The sequence below is a fragment of the Lepidochelys olivacea genome (genome assembly GCF_965140295.1).
Source record: "Lepidochelys olivacea isolate rLepOli2 genome assembly, chromosome: 4".
Lineage (NCBI taxonomy): Eukaryota > Metazoa > Chordata > Testudines > Cheloniidae > Lepidochelys > Lepidochelys olivacea.
The window spans coordinates 133,179,961-133,195,640 of record NC_140414.1 but is presented as its reverse complement, the minus strand read 5'-3'; the positions used below and the strand labels follow the sequence as shown (position 1 = coordinate 133,195,640).

At 42.5% G+C, this 15,680-nt stretch overlaps 1 protein-coding gene across 2 annotated transcripts in view; it reads left to right on the top strand.

Annotated features, from left to right (window-relative positions):
• UVSSA (UV stimulated scaffold protein A) overlaps positions 1–15,680 on the top strand; it is a 98,890-nt gene that overhangs the window by 71,383 nt on the left and 11,827 nt on the right. For both annotated transcript variants that reach the window (XM_084626788.1, XM_084626789.1), the window contains exons 11-13: positions 1,147–1,330; positions 2,783–2,894; positions 11,320–11,509. In XM_084626788.1, coding sequence (XP_084482914.1) covers positions 1,147–1,330; positions 2,783–2,894; positions 11,320–11,509 — 486 coding nt within the window. The remainder of the gene's footprint in view (positions 1–1,146; positions 1,331–2,782; positions 2,895–11,319; positions 11,510–15,680) is intronic.

The window sequence follows — 15,680 nt, the reverse complement described above, 5'->3', positions numbered from 1 at the left end:
CTTAAGCAATAGATGTTTACTGCCTTTGCACCAGGGTAATAAAGGGTTGGGGTTTTTTTTTTTGTGGGGGAGCCAGGTTGTTGGGTTTTTTTGGACCAGGAAATGGTTCTGCTTTTCATAAAATGACTATTTTTCATGAGATCTCTCCAGTTTTAAAATAAGTTTTCAGTATATTGCTTTTAATTTCCTGAAGAAACTTCCTGTAAATACTTGTGAGCTGATAGCAGTGTCAAAAAGAAGAGTTAGCTATTGAACCTAGAAGAAAAATTGCTACAAGGTTCAGTTGATTGTTGGCTCCGTTCCCTAGTCTACAGTATACTGCAGTCTGTCGTCACTCCAGCCCCTGCTCCTTTGCTGCTGTTAAAGAGCAAAACAGACAGGCATAAGAGCATACACTGAACAGTAGCTTAACTGTTCGTCTTACTTTATTTTACCTCATCTGCTACACAGTCAGGTTATCAAGATAAGGATAGTGTTGACTATGGAATTATTTATTTTAAGCAGTTTTTGGCCCACTTTGACTTCTAAAGCCAAGTCACAACTGAAATTACAACGGCAGGCAGAGGCGGATTAGGGGTTTGTGGGGCCCTGGGCCAGAGCAAGTGGGGGGCCCCTCCCCACCCCTTCTGCCTGCAGTCCCCCTTCTCCCCCTCCCCCGTGCTCCTGATGGGGAGTGGGGTCAGGGTGCGGGGGCACCCCAATTGGCTGGGGCCCCTGGGCATGGGCCCCGTTGGCCTAGTGGCTAATCCACTGGCTGTCAGGTGATAATATTAAATGGGAAATTGGGGAAGACAAGTTGTTTGGAAATGAAGGACACCAATCAGTCAAGCTTCCACAACATTTTAAGAATGTCTACACAATATAGCAGTTATCACCAGTTGTAGAGCCCTAGATTATTACAATTCATTAATATATCTCTGTGTTCAAGGAGGGAAAATTTTAACAGCCTACCAGCTTGTAAGAAGCTTAATTTTTTCTGAGAGAAATTGTTGGTAAAGACTAATATGCATGTGTTTTTTAAGTGCTCTTCTGCCTACTGAGCCCAATTCTTACCCAGCTGATTCCCCTGGGGTTGTATAGGTTCACAGTAAGTACAGAATTTCATTTATGGGCGAAAAGGTATATCTGTATTCTTTGTTTTTCCAGATTTTCTTCTCAACATCGATTTTGGGCACCCAATGAAATGGAGGAAGAGGTGGAAAACAAAGAAATAGCCGAAACGTTGAAAAGTAGATTTATAACTTTTTGTGGCAAGTTTGAACCGGTGAAACATAAATGTCGAGCACCAATGCCTGACGGGAGACTATGTGAAAGACAGGATAGGATTAAGGTGCGCACTTAATACCATAATTTCCAGAATATGCCATACATAGAAAGGTCTCATCAAAATACTTGTTCAGAGCTTACATCTCATTGCAAACAAGGCTAAAGTGAGTGAAAATTTATGTTCAAAGAAATCTTCACTTGGTTAGCTGAGCCAGGCATCTTGGTCTTGCATATGGGAAGCATGTCTTTTTAAGAGAAAATGGTAAATGATGTTTTGAAATGAGCTTTTAAGTATATTTGGCATTGCTGCGTCTGCTTGTGTCTACAATGTTGCTACAATATGACTTCATTTATGATGAATATCTCTGGGTCCAATGTCATAAATCACAGACAAATGTTTACTTTAGCAATTGAGGAAGTATTTTTATTTACGGGGCACCTAGTTTAAAAATCAAATATTTAATACAAGATTTCCTTATCTTTGTTACAAATAAACACCTTACATTATATTAAAAAATGGAAAATGGGTTTTAAAACTCTTATTTTTCACACTTTCTGCTGTTTACTTGCTGTTTTACATTTCTGTCCATTTGGATAATGAAAATAGACTGATTTCACTTTTTTGGTGGTAATTTCTACTCCGTTACAGTTGCAGGGTTTCATTTAAAAATGTTTTATTTGAGTTTCAAAACATTGCAGGGAATATTTGTTTAATAGGAATGTATGATGAATGTTTGTGGTATGGAAAAGTTTAGCAACTGGAATTTTAAAAATTACAGAGCCATTTCTGTTGCACTTAACTAGGTATTTATATCATGCTCATTACTGTTGTGTCTGAGCATCTGACAAGGAAACAGAACCCAGTAGTTGTTTGCTGTGTGGTTCTTCCTTCTCCTCATTCAGTGCAGAAGTGTGTTTGACATTAATGACTTTTTCAAAACATTATAATCCTTATTGTTGAAGGGATAGCAAAGACATGGGCTTTTATGAGAGATTAGGTTTTTTATAAAAGCATAATTTTACAAAACTTAATTTACTGGACAAATTTGAACAATGTTTTCTTAATATTAAACATTTTGCTTGACTATTACAGTTCTTACTGAGTGTGCCATTATTAAAGGGTGTGAATGGGTTGAAATACTTAAAATGGAATTCCTGCATGTTAAGGGATTTAGCTTTAAAAATACAAATGTAGAATTAAAACCCTGGTTCCAGAGATGGCAGGGCAGCATTCTGTCTGTTAAATGGCCTGTTGTTTATTGCCGTTATACTCAGAGTTCATTTCATTAAGGGCTCAATCCTGTAAGGCTGTGAGTGCCTTTAACTCCCACTGAAGTCTGTTTATGGTTTCAGTGACAATTTAGGGCTCTCAGCACCTCATAAGAGGTGCTCATAATCTGGTCCCATATGCCAGTACAAAGTGTATCATTTAATTCCAAGAATTGACTACTAGCAACATGAGATTACATGGAAATGTTTAGTCTCCAACTCAAGTGTCATTTTTTTCTTCCCTCAGTGCCCTTTCCATGGGAAGATAATCCCTCGGGATGAATCTGGGAATCCTGTTAATCCAGAGGACAAAATGAGAGAAGAAAAGAAGAAGTTTGAGAAGCAGGCAGAACAGCCAGGTTTGTGTGGGAGATTAATTGGAAAGGTGTCATAAAGTGTTTGAAGGAGCTGAGAGGTTCACTCTGAACATAAGCATAGATATTGAGGGTACTTTTTTACTATATCCATTCACTAAAGTAATCTTGCTTTGTAGTCATAACTTGATACTGTAACAGACAAGGATTTGGAAGAAAACTATGCAATATTAAGATAGATCAACAGACATTACTGTGATATGATCAGTGTGACCATAATTCACTGAACAACAAAACTGTTATCAGCCCATCATGTTAGCTGAGTACTGCTGAGCTGGTGCTAGAAAACAAGGTTAAAGGTAAGGTTTTGGCTGCCACAGTTCTTTGGGTTACAGAAACATTGGCCCGAGACTGTCGAAAGCAACTGCGATTTTTGGCTGCCCAACTTGAAACAGAAAGTGCTGAACAGCTGCCGCCTGAAAATCAGGTCCCTGGAGGGCGTCACAAATTGGACACCCAAAAATAACTAATTACTGCTTCCTCAAGTTGTGTCCGTATGGTTGCTCCACAGTAGATGGTGTTGCGTCCCTGTGCTGCTGATCAAAGAACTTTGGTAGGAGTGCCAGTTCGGCTCACGCATGAGCTGTCCCCCTCCTTGTGCTCTGCCACAAGGCTAGCCCTCTTTGCGTGGGCAAACCTTCCTCAGTTTCTTCTGAACCACCCAGGCCCAGAGACAGAACTTTTAGCTGTCTGTTTATCAGATTGTTAATTCTCTAAATACTTGTTCATCATTCATTTTAGTTTCTTTTCTGACTATTACTTAGTTTGCTTTGAGTTTCTTTCCTTTTGTTCCTTTAACATTTTTTTTAAAAGAATGTTTTTAATTTTAATTTCAATCTTTATTCACCTCTTCCTCTTTCCCTTGTCCGTGGCCCATCACAGGAGAGGGTATGCCTGGTTCACCAAGCTTTGAGAGGTGTCGCAACTGCGAAGAGGCCATCCTGGTGATGCACGGACATTTGCATTGTGTCCATTGCCTCCTGGAGAACCACGTTCCCCAGAAGTGTGGTTTATGCTACAGTTGAAACCGTGGTCCCAAAAGGACAGAGAGCTGAGGCTTAAACACCTTCTAATGGAAGCAGCTCTCCAACCACCTTCAGACCTGCATCAAGATTCACCACAGCCCTCTATATCCAAGTGAAGTAAGCCTAAGAAGGCAACAATCAGCTATTCACACAAGGCTTCTAAAAAGAGAGTCCTCAGAGCCAACCCCAAACCAGCCAAAAAGATCACCAACTTGTTCAGTATCATTGGTACTGGTGGCACTGAAGCCGTCCCAATGAGCACGTTGGACTGCCTAAGGACCTGATGGCCACAGGCAATGCAACATGGGCTAGACAAAGAGCATGCCTTGGGGAAGACTCCATCAGTGCAAACCATGACGTTGGTACTGTCAACATACGCCAAACGCCATTGGATCGTTTAACCAAACCACATCACCAACTCCATCAGTACAGTGGTCCTGGCACTAACAACCACCACCAGTACCTATGGCACCACAAGACTTCAGATACTCGAGAGACCTCACAGTGTCTCACATACCTAAGTCTCCTCTACTCAGTACCGGGGCCTCGGTACCAAGTTTGGCTTGAGCTCCAGATTCCCCTTTGGCATCAGGCTGTGCAGCCCCAGTCTCCAGTGTGGAGTCAGATAATGAGCAGGAGGTAGTCTTCCATCGCTCCTTTCAGTACCTTATTGTGCCCATTTCCAATCTGGACCTCCTTCGCTATACTGTCCATCTGACCCTCAGCCTCTTTGGTATGGTCAAGCATGTTACCAACCACTGGGACCCTTCCCACCATATCAATGGCCTTACTGGGATCTGTGGAAGGCATATAGACATCATGCCTCCCGAAATTCTAGTATGGCCCACCAAGAACCTATGAGGCACCCTCTCTCTGCCTCTGTATCCAGAACCTCCTGAACAGATGACGGAGGAACAGGAGGTCAACACTGAGGAAGAGGTTATGCGTCAGACTAACATCTCATCTTCCACACCAGATGAGGCAGTGTTGTCCCCTCCACCATCATTAGTGGATGACTTTAAACTTTTTCAAGACCTAGCTCAGAGGGTGGCAGACACACTGCAGGTACCACTACAGGAGGTTACAAAATCACACCATAAATTGCTGGACATTCTGCACTCCTCTTCCTCATCAAGAGTAGCTCTTCCCATCAACAAGGCTCTCTTGGACCCAGCCAAAACTATATGGCAGACACCTGCATCGGCCCAGCCAACCTGTAAGCAGGCCGATAAGAAATATTATGTACCAGCGAAGGACACAGAATTTCTTTTCTCCTGTCTACCCCCTAATTCGATCATTGAGGATGTGGTAAACTCCAGAGGTCGACAACATGAGAAATCCACTCCTATAGTAGGGTTTGGAAACACCTTGACCTATTTGGGAGAAAAGCTTGTTTTTCCACCATGCTTCAATTCCACATCACAAATTACCAGGCCTTACTAGCAAAATATGACTGTCAACTACTCGAAACTCAATTCCTTTATTGAACAGCTTCCAGAATCTCTCAGAGATCAATTTAGAGCCATCTTCAACAAAGGAGAACTGGTAGCCAAGACAACACTTTAATCAGTGCTCGACACAGCTGATACAGCGGTATGTTCCATCTCCACTGCCATTGTTAAAACTTATTGGGCTTCCCCACGGAAGTGCAGACAACCCTGAAGGACTTTCCCTTATTGCTTAAATTGATGCAACATATGTGGAAAAAGACGCCCCCGCGAGCAGCACAAGTTACATCTACTTAAGCGCTGTCCGCACCGGCGCTGTTGGCGGGAGACACTCTCCTGCCAACATAGCTTCTGCCTCTCGTGGAGGTGGAGTAATTATGCCGACGGGAGAGCGCACTCCCTTCAGCATAGCACATCTTCACCAGACACACAGTAGCGGTGCAGCTGCACTTGTGTGTGTGTGTGTGTGTGTGTGTGTGTGTGTGTGTGTGTGTGTGTATATATATATATATATATATACACACATAGACACACACACGATATAGTGCTGTCATGTAGACTTGCCCTCAGAAGTTAAGAAATGCCAGAATTAAAGTTATCCATAGAACCCTAACTCAGCCCTCGTACGCATATGAATCATGAGTCTTTTATTACATGATTACATACTTTTTTCCTCCAGGATCCCTGCATCATTTAGTGCACACAATGGACAGTGAATGAGGCAGAAAGTTGTAAGAGGGCTGAGGCTGTTCTCTTGTGTTTAAGGCACTGGGCTGTTACCTAAGAGAGAAAGATCCTATTTCTGTCTCCTTCACTGAAGTCCTATGTGGTGTATATGAAAGCTACACATGCAATGGGGCTGATATATTGTTGCAAGGGCAACTTTAGTTCTGGTATTTCATTGAGTGCTTGACTTTGCAACCACAATATTCTTTTAATATAGTTTTTTGTATGAAATACATAACTAAATAAATTCATTTTATTTTATTATTGTATGGTGCCTACTCTAAAAAAATATTTGTTCCTCTTCTTACTCTGTATGTGATATTTGTTCATTTCTTATAGCTAGTAGCACTCATGATGGACTAGACACTTTCTGTACAGATACGGTGCAACCCTCTTGAGGAGCTCACATCTTAAATACAGTTACACCATTTTCCTGGAAAATGTTTGATGGCAGCTGTTCCAATATTTCTGACTAAAGCCAGCTGATGTTTCAACTGGAAGCAATACAGATCTGTAGCAGGTGCTGCATGCATGTATGTACTGTGGTGGTGAGGCAATGATATCACTATAGCATCTATGCCACCGTGGTATCATGAATACTGGTTCTGTGTTTCCATTGCTTTAGTGCAGGAATTTGGTATTTTCCTCCTGACTTCACATTTTTATTTACCCTCCCCAGGAGGAGAGTTTGCAAGGAATTAACCTCTAGTATAGTTATGTTTCTGTTTCCGCTTAGTATTACCAGAAATAGCACTTCTGAAACTGGAAAAGATTGTGTGCCTTGTCCATGTGTATTCCTGATATGTTGGCATCTTATTTGAAGCTAGTCTGGAATCCAGTGATTCCTTGATTGTTCGATATTATTAGTTCAGCCACTAGCCTCTCCTGGAAATCTCTTTTCAAAGCACAGTAGTTGGCCATCATGACCTATTATCCAAAAATTGCTAACTAGCATAAAGGTGCATTTAAGTATAAACCAATAGCCCAGATTTGTGTATAGCAAGAGTGTGGGTTTTTTGTTTTATTTTTTTAAAGTTGTGACTTTTTTCTTATTTTAATTCTGGCAAAATCTACAGACAGAGAAAGGGAGTTATGTCATTAGCTACTCTCGAGAGGCTAGTTTCAAACTAGAAACAGAACCGAACGCCAGGCCTACACTCAAAAGTTAAATCAAGCCAGCTACATTGCTCAGGAGTGTTGAAAAATTCACACTCCTGAGTGACATAATTAAGCCAACCTAACCTTGATGTAGACGGTGGTTGATCAAGAGAAGAATTGTTCTGTCAACCTAGCTACTGCCTCTTGGGGAGGTGGATTAACTATGCCAGTGGGAGAACCCCTCTTATCGGCCCAGGTAGTGTCTATGCCAGAATGCTACAGTGGCGCAGCTGTAGCTTTTCAAGTGTAGACAAGCCCTAATGCTCTGGTGTAAAAAAATCACTCAAACTGAAAACTATTGATTTTTTTTCTCTGTGAAATTGACATTCCTCTAGGCTAGACATAATACTTATTTTTATTACTGTGTCAATGTGGTGCTGTTGGTAACACGCTCACCTCTGGCCCAGAAAGATGTGTGTTTTAGTCCCACACCAGTTTTGACATTACTTTGCTGCCCTACTGAATGCCATTTTTAAGCTGAAATGTCAAACTGAGCTCCCTTCTGCGCACTATTCTATGCCTGTCTAGTGGGAAGCTAAAGCAACGATGACATTTGGTTTCCTGGCCAAAACTTCCATTCATTTAATTTAAAGAAAGTTTCTAATGTCTGTGTATTAACTATTATTGAGCATATTTGCTCATTGGTCTTAGTATTTGGTTCATTAATTTTTTTCCATAGCTAAGGACTTTAAAATTAAGATATGATGTATTGTTTTAACCAGTGTTTTAAAAAAGTCATGTCTTTCCTGTAAGTGACTTGTAACAGCATTACCAAGCAGGTCAGTGAAGTTGTGAGGCTTGTGCATATGTTCACAACACAAGATAGTGTAGAGACTAGAATAACCCACCTGATACTACACATACTTTGTTCTTACAGTTGGCACTGTGATTCCACACATTAGTGACCACACACTGGAAAATGAGGATCAATCATGGTAAAGAGTATAGTTCATTCACTGTGCAAAGACGCTGAGAGCGTTGGGTGTTTTGGTTACGTACAACAACACTTTGTGGGGGAGAGAGGAATAGTTTGCGCCAATTCCATCTTCTCCAGTAACCCTGTCCATTTCCTAACTAGACTTGTAATGCTGAAAGAACAGAGTATTTAAACAATGAGTGGCAGGTTTGTAAGGATGACAGTAAATAAGATGTTACTTTTGGGGGGCCAAGGAAAGGTGCCGTTACTGTTCTACAGTAATAAACACTTCCATTCCATTGCCAAATTAAACTGTTTTTATTTTACTCGTAAGTATAAAATTGGTCCTTTTTCTAGTAATTTCTAATAGATGCCAGATTGTAAAGACTTGCTGAGGGAGCTAATCTGGTTCCTTTTATTTAAATGTATATCGATCTAATTAATGTTTGCTGCTTCTGATTTCAAGCGTGAATTTGTAATGGGTACTTCCAAGAAGTCTCTACTTATCACAACTTTTAGGCTAGCCCTGATCACTGGTTTTCTGTGTGCTTCACTCTACTGGAAGGTAGATTAATTTTTATCCCCATGTGACTGAATGGAAAAACAATTATGAAAAAGTAATATAGTTCATATGATAATGACCAGTGTGTGTCTTGGCAGTACGGTCACTACTGAGATCTTTAATAAAGTTCAAGCCTCACTTCTTTAAATTAATACTTCGATTAAAATATTACGTTCTAGCCTTATGTTAGCAAAACGGTGCTTTAAGCCCTTTGGCCTTGAAACAATGAATCATGAGGGATTACACTGACCCCCTAATCTGCAGTGTTCATCCTTTTCCAATAGTTCGCACACAGGAGCAAATTAAGTGCCTATTTTTTGTGTCAACCCTGAAGAGTATCTGGTTTTTCAGCCCTTAGTGACTTGTTAACAAACAGGTATCAGGACAAGCTGGTGAAGGCAAGCCGCTGGCCAGTCAGATGTGAAATAGCATCTCTTTACTAACTACAGTATTGATTCCCGCCTACCCTTGCAAACTGTGTAATTTTCTTTTCCCTGCTGCTAAACTCAGTAACAATGTATAAAGAGCTTTAGGGGCCCATCAATGCTCAAAAAGGCTGCTCTTCCCTGGCATTCTATTGATTTTTCTCAAAGGCTTTTAAATTGCTCCTTCATTTTACTCAAATGCTCATTTCATCTCTACTGGATGCCGGCATTTTTTCGTTGTGTTTAAACAATTGCTCCATTCACTGGGTTCCTAAACTGTGACGCCTTCTTATTACTGGGAGATAAACTGTTTAGACAGTTTTCCTTAATCTTGGATTAATCGTTCCTGTATCTGAATTGTGCTGCTCTGTATTCCTTCACTTCAAAAAATAAACTCTGTGAAGTCTTCTGATCTATCAACTGTGTGGATTCTATTTTCTCCCTCTATACTTCCCTTTCTCAGTTCGTACCCAGCTCTGCTTTCTTCATCCTTTTGTTTGTGCATAATTTTAATCTCGCTCTTTTTTTGTGTGCATAAAATTGATAGGTTAGATCTATCCTTTCCCTGCATAGATGTGTTAATACTCCTGAGCCGTATCGTTTTAATGCTGCTAAGGAGAATATGTTGCCTCTGACCTACCTGAAACAGCATAACCTATATTTTTGTCATCGTCCATGACCACTTTAGGTATACAAATGAAATTATAGGCTTCTTTATTAATAATATTTAGCGCCTTTGATTTGTTTCAAAGCTCTGTACAAATGTTAAGTAAACCTAATGTCACTCTTGTGCTATTGCTATTCACAGATGGAGATATTGATCAAGAAAGGTTAGGTGACAAGCCCAAGACTACTTGACAAGTTATTGGCAGAGTGAGAACTAGAACGCTGGAGTTCTGGGATTCTAGCATGTTAGTCAGTGTGTTGCTTTTCAAAATTATGCTTGCACTTGTTTTTCCAATCCATAACTTGATTTTTCTATTTTAAGATTAATTTTCCCATGAATTTGAATTGTCTTCAAACACAGACTGTCCATTTTGCCCTGACCAACACCATAATCCTACCTGTTTATATTACAATGACACCTATTGCCCCAGTCAAGGATGAGGGCCCCGTTATGCTAGGCTCTCTACCAAAAAGTAATGACAGTCCCTAAGAGTTTATTTACTATTTAGGTTACTTAGGCCTTTTCCCTATTGTGGCACTCAATATTAGTAGTGTTAATGGTTATTCTAGTTCTGAAACTTTTAAGGCTTTAGTAAAATTATCAACAGACGTTTTTGACAGTGCTAAATTGACTCTAGTGCTGTTGTAGGAAGAAGAAAGTTGGATTTAGACAATTTAAATTTGGAATGGTGGGATATTTCAGAAGTAAGGCTTTTCCAGATTCAATATTGTGAGGATAAGAACAAGATCAAATTCCTTTTCCTTAGTGTGTGCTATCTAGTCTGTCCGAAATTAGCTACGCATTTTGAAGCAATCTTAATTCCTGACTACGGAAATGCTATTGCATATCTAAGCAACCACTCTTCTCCAAACATGAAATATCCTGGGCACAATTTTTTTAAAATTCATTTTTCCAAAATTTACTTTACAGGGAGGGGGCGGAGTTGGGGTGGGGATTTCAGGGAAGGGATTGGAATAGGGGCTGGGAAGAGGCGGGGCGGGGCCTCATGGAAGGGGTGGAGTGGGGGCGGGGGCAGCCGGGCCGGGGGAGTGTCAGTGATGCGGCCCTCAGGCCAATGTACTAGTCCTCATGTGGCCCTCTTGGTCATTTGACTTTGAGACCCCTGCTTTACATGATAAACTCCTGTGCTCAGACTGGCAGCTTCTTGTTAGATTAAATAATAATAATCTCAGTCTTTTATAAGAAGTTGATTTAGGCCTTGCATCCAGAATTGTACTAGCTACCACAGTTGATATTAGGAGGTATGCCCAATCATCTTGGCCAGGATTTCTTCCCAGAGATCTGTGCTGTAGATTAGTCCTCTTGTGCCCGTTAGTCTATATAACCTAGTTTTCAAACTAAAATCCTTCCAGCAACATGGTTCTGCCCTCCTTGTGAACAGGCCCTAATACCACTGGAAACTTGCAAGCTTTAGATGGGATTGTCTGTTCTTTAAAATGTGTTTTTTCCCCTCTTTAAACAGAGTGGCAAGACCCAGAATTCATGAGAGAGGTTGAAGCAGCTACTGGAGTAGATCTTGGATCCTCTAGATACAATGGGAAAGGAAAAGGAGGGAAGAACAAAGGGAAGAAGCGGAAATACCCAAATCTGACAGACTTGAAACAGGAGGCTAATACTTCTCGTTCACGGCTGGAGAAGAAAGTCTTCAATAAGTAAGATACTTACCTTATGTGAAGCCCCCAACCCCCACTTCATTGCCTTTTTTAAAATTTTGATTTTAGTAGCTGTTTCTACCAGGACAAGCAGCAAGGAAAAAGCCCTCTCACAGCTCGCTGCAGAAAAGTGGTGCCTTCTGTCTGCCGAGAGTAGGCGCATGGGGCAACAATAAGCTAATGAACAGGGTTATTCCTCAGGGAACACTTCACCATTGGCATTTATAAAGGACATTTATAGGTCTTCTGCTTGCTTTCCTTGAGCCTCCTGCTGTGTGGCATTGTGCTTCCTCTCTAGAATGTACTTGTTCATTGGCCAATGCCTGTGTCTGTGCAAGATATATAGGATTTGAGAGAAAGAGTTCCAGATGACATGGGATAAATTTCTCTAGCCTCAGTTTCATAATCCAGAATTTGTGATGTAACTCTGTAATACACAGGTAGGCAAACTATAGCCTGTGGACCACATCAGGCCTGCGGGACCGTCCTGCCTGGCCCTTGAGCTTCCGGCCGGGGAGGCTAGCCCCCAGCTCCTCCCCTGCTGCCCCCCCTTCCCCGCAGCCTCAGCTCGCTGCACCCCAGCACGCTGGCCCGCCACTCCTGCCAGGCGGCACGCTCCTGCTGCTCTGAGCGGCATGGTAGGGGAGCAGGGGACAGGGAGCAGGGGGCGGTTGGATAGTCATGGGAGTCCTGGGGGGCCTGTCGGGGGCGGGGTTGTGGACAGGGGGTGGGACAGTCAGGGGACAGGGAGCAGGCGGGGGTTGGATAGGGGATGGGGTCCCGGGGGATGTTCAGGGGCGGGGGGTCACAGGAGGGGGCAGTCAGGGGACAAGGAACAGGGGGTGTAGAATGGGTCAGGGGTTTGGGGAGGGGCGGTCAGGGGATGGGGAACAGGGGAGGTTGGATGGGGGTGGGCAGTTGGGTCAGTGGTTCGGGGAGGGGGCGGTCAGGGGACAAGGAGCAGGGGATGTTGGATGAGTCGGGGGTTCTGAGGGGTGCAGTCAGGAGGCAGGGAGTGGGAGGGGGTGGATGGGGGCGGGGGCCAGGCTGTTTGGGGAGGCACAGCCTTTGCTACCCAGCCCTCCATACCGTTTCACAACCCCAATGTGGCCCTCGGGCGAAAAAGTTTGCCCACCCCTGCTATAGTAAGTGGCCCAATACTTCTTTATAATTCAGTAGTTTAGACGTAATGTAAGTCTAAAAATAAGGGCTGTCCCTCTTCATACGAACAATTTAGAAGTGTGCCCTGGGGTAGGGGTGAACGGCATTGACCAGTAAAAGGGCTTATGTTTGAGCTGTTTTGCTTTTGCCTGCAGTGGAGTCTTGATGCTGGTTACTGGGTTGATCTCCCCCGACCTCTGACCACTTGCTAGGTTTCCAGAAGGCCATGTCTTCTCCCTCTCCTCGCATGTTACCATCCCTCATACCTTCTTGATCTTAGAGTTGGACTTCGACCCCAGCTATACCTTAGCTGGACACAAGTATAACACCTCCAGTTAAACATTTGTGATCTGGGACAAACCTGATCCTAGAGCATACAACCAAGCTTTGTATTTTCCTAGACTCCATTCCTTTTCAGAGCAGTAGTTCAACTGGGAAGGGTTATGTAGGGGACTAAAGTCAACTGGGCCCCGATATCATCTGTAAGGCACGGAAGGAGAGTGGTAGGCTGCACACCTCTCCGCCATCCCAGGCTGCACAAAGTGGTCAGTAGGCTAGCGTAAATGGTGAAGCTGAACAGTGATAGAGAAGAAGGTCAAGCTATAGAGTATAAAGGGAAGTAAAAGACTAAAGGAAATGTGTCTCAAATGGTCTTCAATTTCTCTACTAGTCTTATCAAGGAAGGGGGGGAAAGTGTGTCACACTCTGTCCTCCCTCCTTTGTTTCTTATGGCAGGCTGACACACTCTTTGCTGTTGCTCTTTTTTACCTCCGTTAAGAGTTAGGCGTTGGGGTCCATTAAATGTGCAGTAAACCGGTTAGTAAAATAAGCAATTAAAGATAATTAAAGCTGTACAAATCTATGCAGTAAACTTAAACCTGTTCCTGTGTCACGCGATAAATAAGAATTTGGTCCAAAGCAGCCAAGGCTGGGAGGAAAGGTTGGTTACTGCTCTTCTCCCCTGAACTCCTAGCTGACAAGACACATACTGGGCATTCAGGCACCCAGAATAAAACTACAAGTAGCTTCTGTTAGTTCTTACGCACTAGTATTTATCAGGCTCAGTAACTCTCCATTGTAATTGAAATGTCATTATAGTCTGAAAAGTACTGGTGAAAATAGAGCCTTTCTTAACAGATCTGCCCCTAGCATGTATTCAGAGTTCTAGCTGCTTACTTCCCTGACAAAACTACGTTTATTAGCGTTTATTCTTGTTCGCCCTAATAAGCCATTGCAGCTATGGGAGAGGGAGCTGGAGCCTACTGTTTCATGAATCAACAGAATCATAAGCTGAACGTCAGTTATAGAATTGTTATTAGTAGTCCCAGAGAGAACTCAGGTTGATTTTCAGATCACAGGTTGTGTTTGCAGGGCTAGCTAAAACCTTTAAATTGGACAGCTGGGATCTGAAAATCACCAGCAAAACATGGAACCCCTTGGTATTCTTTTACAGAGTCACTTTTTACAGGTTGAGACTTGGCTGAATTTTCCCCCTAAACTTCACGTTTTAAAAATATTACCCTGTGGCTGGTTTGTTTTTGAAATTGGTAGCTAGTTTCTGCATTCGCACCCAAATTTCCTCCCCCCAGAATCTTTCTTCACTTTTATAGCCCAAGTCCCATCTTCTTGTGCCAGTAGCAGAACAAGCAACATGAAGGGAGCTAAAGCATTGTGACCTATGCTGCTACTGTTCTCATCCCAGCCTCCTGTTCAGGGACATGGGGAGAAGCACCTCTGCTGTGCCAACCTGGTGAAAAGGTGGTGCAGGAGAGTAGCACACAGCTGGAGCATTCAGTGCCAACCAGCAAGCAGTGAAGCTGAGCCTCTGTCCCCAGCCCAAATTCCTGTCATAGCCCTATGGGCCTTTGTTAGTGCTTCTAGGAGGGGAATCTGCTGTCTCTCTCTACTTCTTCCGAAGAAGTGAGAGTTGGAGAGTTTGCATCCCCTGCTGAGAGAGAGGCTTGGGTGGAGATTCACAATATTGTTTCCATTCCTCTCCCATTTCCTCCAACCTGTTGCATTCAGGCAGTCGCTGCTGCCCTCTGGTGCTCTTGGGGCCACTTTTGCCAACTGCATAGGAAACTGTCTGGATGAGGGAGTATGGGCTGGCACATTGCTCTTTAAAGAGAGCAAATTAGTAAGGGATGCCAAAATAAGTAATATGTGCATGGATGTATTTATGTGTATGTATATGTATGTATCTGCGCATATATATTTAAAGATTGGTCATGATCACGTTCACTTACTGTCTGTATCTACAGCTCTCACTCCAGCTAGGCTAACTCGAAGGAAGTTAACTTGAGTGTCAGTAACTTGAGCTAACACTACATTGAAGACATGCCCACAAACAAGGGAGGTCTCTCTGCTGTCATAGACTTCCAATGGAAGGCTGCATCCCATCATCCTGACTTACAGACCTGTTTACTTAGTTTTAGACTTGTTAAGGATGAAGTCAGACCTTTGTCTTTTTACAGAGATTATTCTCTTGTGAGGCATTCTGATACTGTGATGATGGGTACTATATAAGAACTTGGAGAGAGAAACTTCAGCATGTTTCAAACAGGATAGCAGTTGTATGTGCCTAGAAACTTTCAGACCCTGACTGGTGTGACCAATGCAAGTGAAACAGTAACCAAGTTATCAATTCAAGAGGCAGAGTACCACAAAACCACTGATCCCGGACTATGATGTCCTGAACATCAGACTGTGTTAGTTAAACACCATCGAAGGGACAGCATTTGTTTTAAAATTCTGCATTTTTCCTTGTTTGATGCAATGGGTATTATAACTTAAAAAAAAAAATCTACATTGCTTTTCTGGCTTTTGGTCAAAAAATGGCACATTTTCTATGAGATTCTCATATTATCTGGTCTTCGCCTGAGGGGTTAATAAGCCATAAAGTTCTGCTAATCAGAATTTCACATCAGCCTTTACAAAATAAATTTTAAAAGCTGTTTTTAGTTTACTGTGCTTCGTGCTAATGATTTGGAGTGTGTGTTTGTGCCAGGCG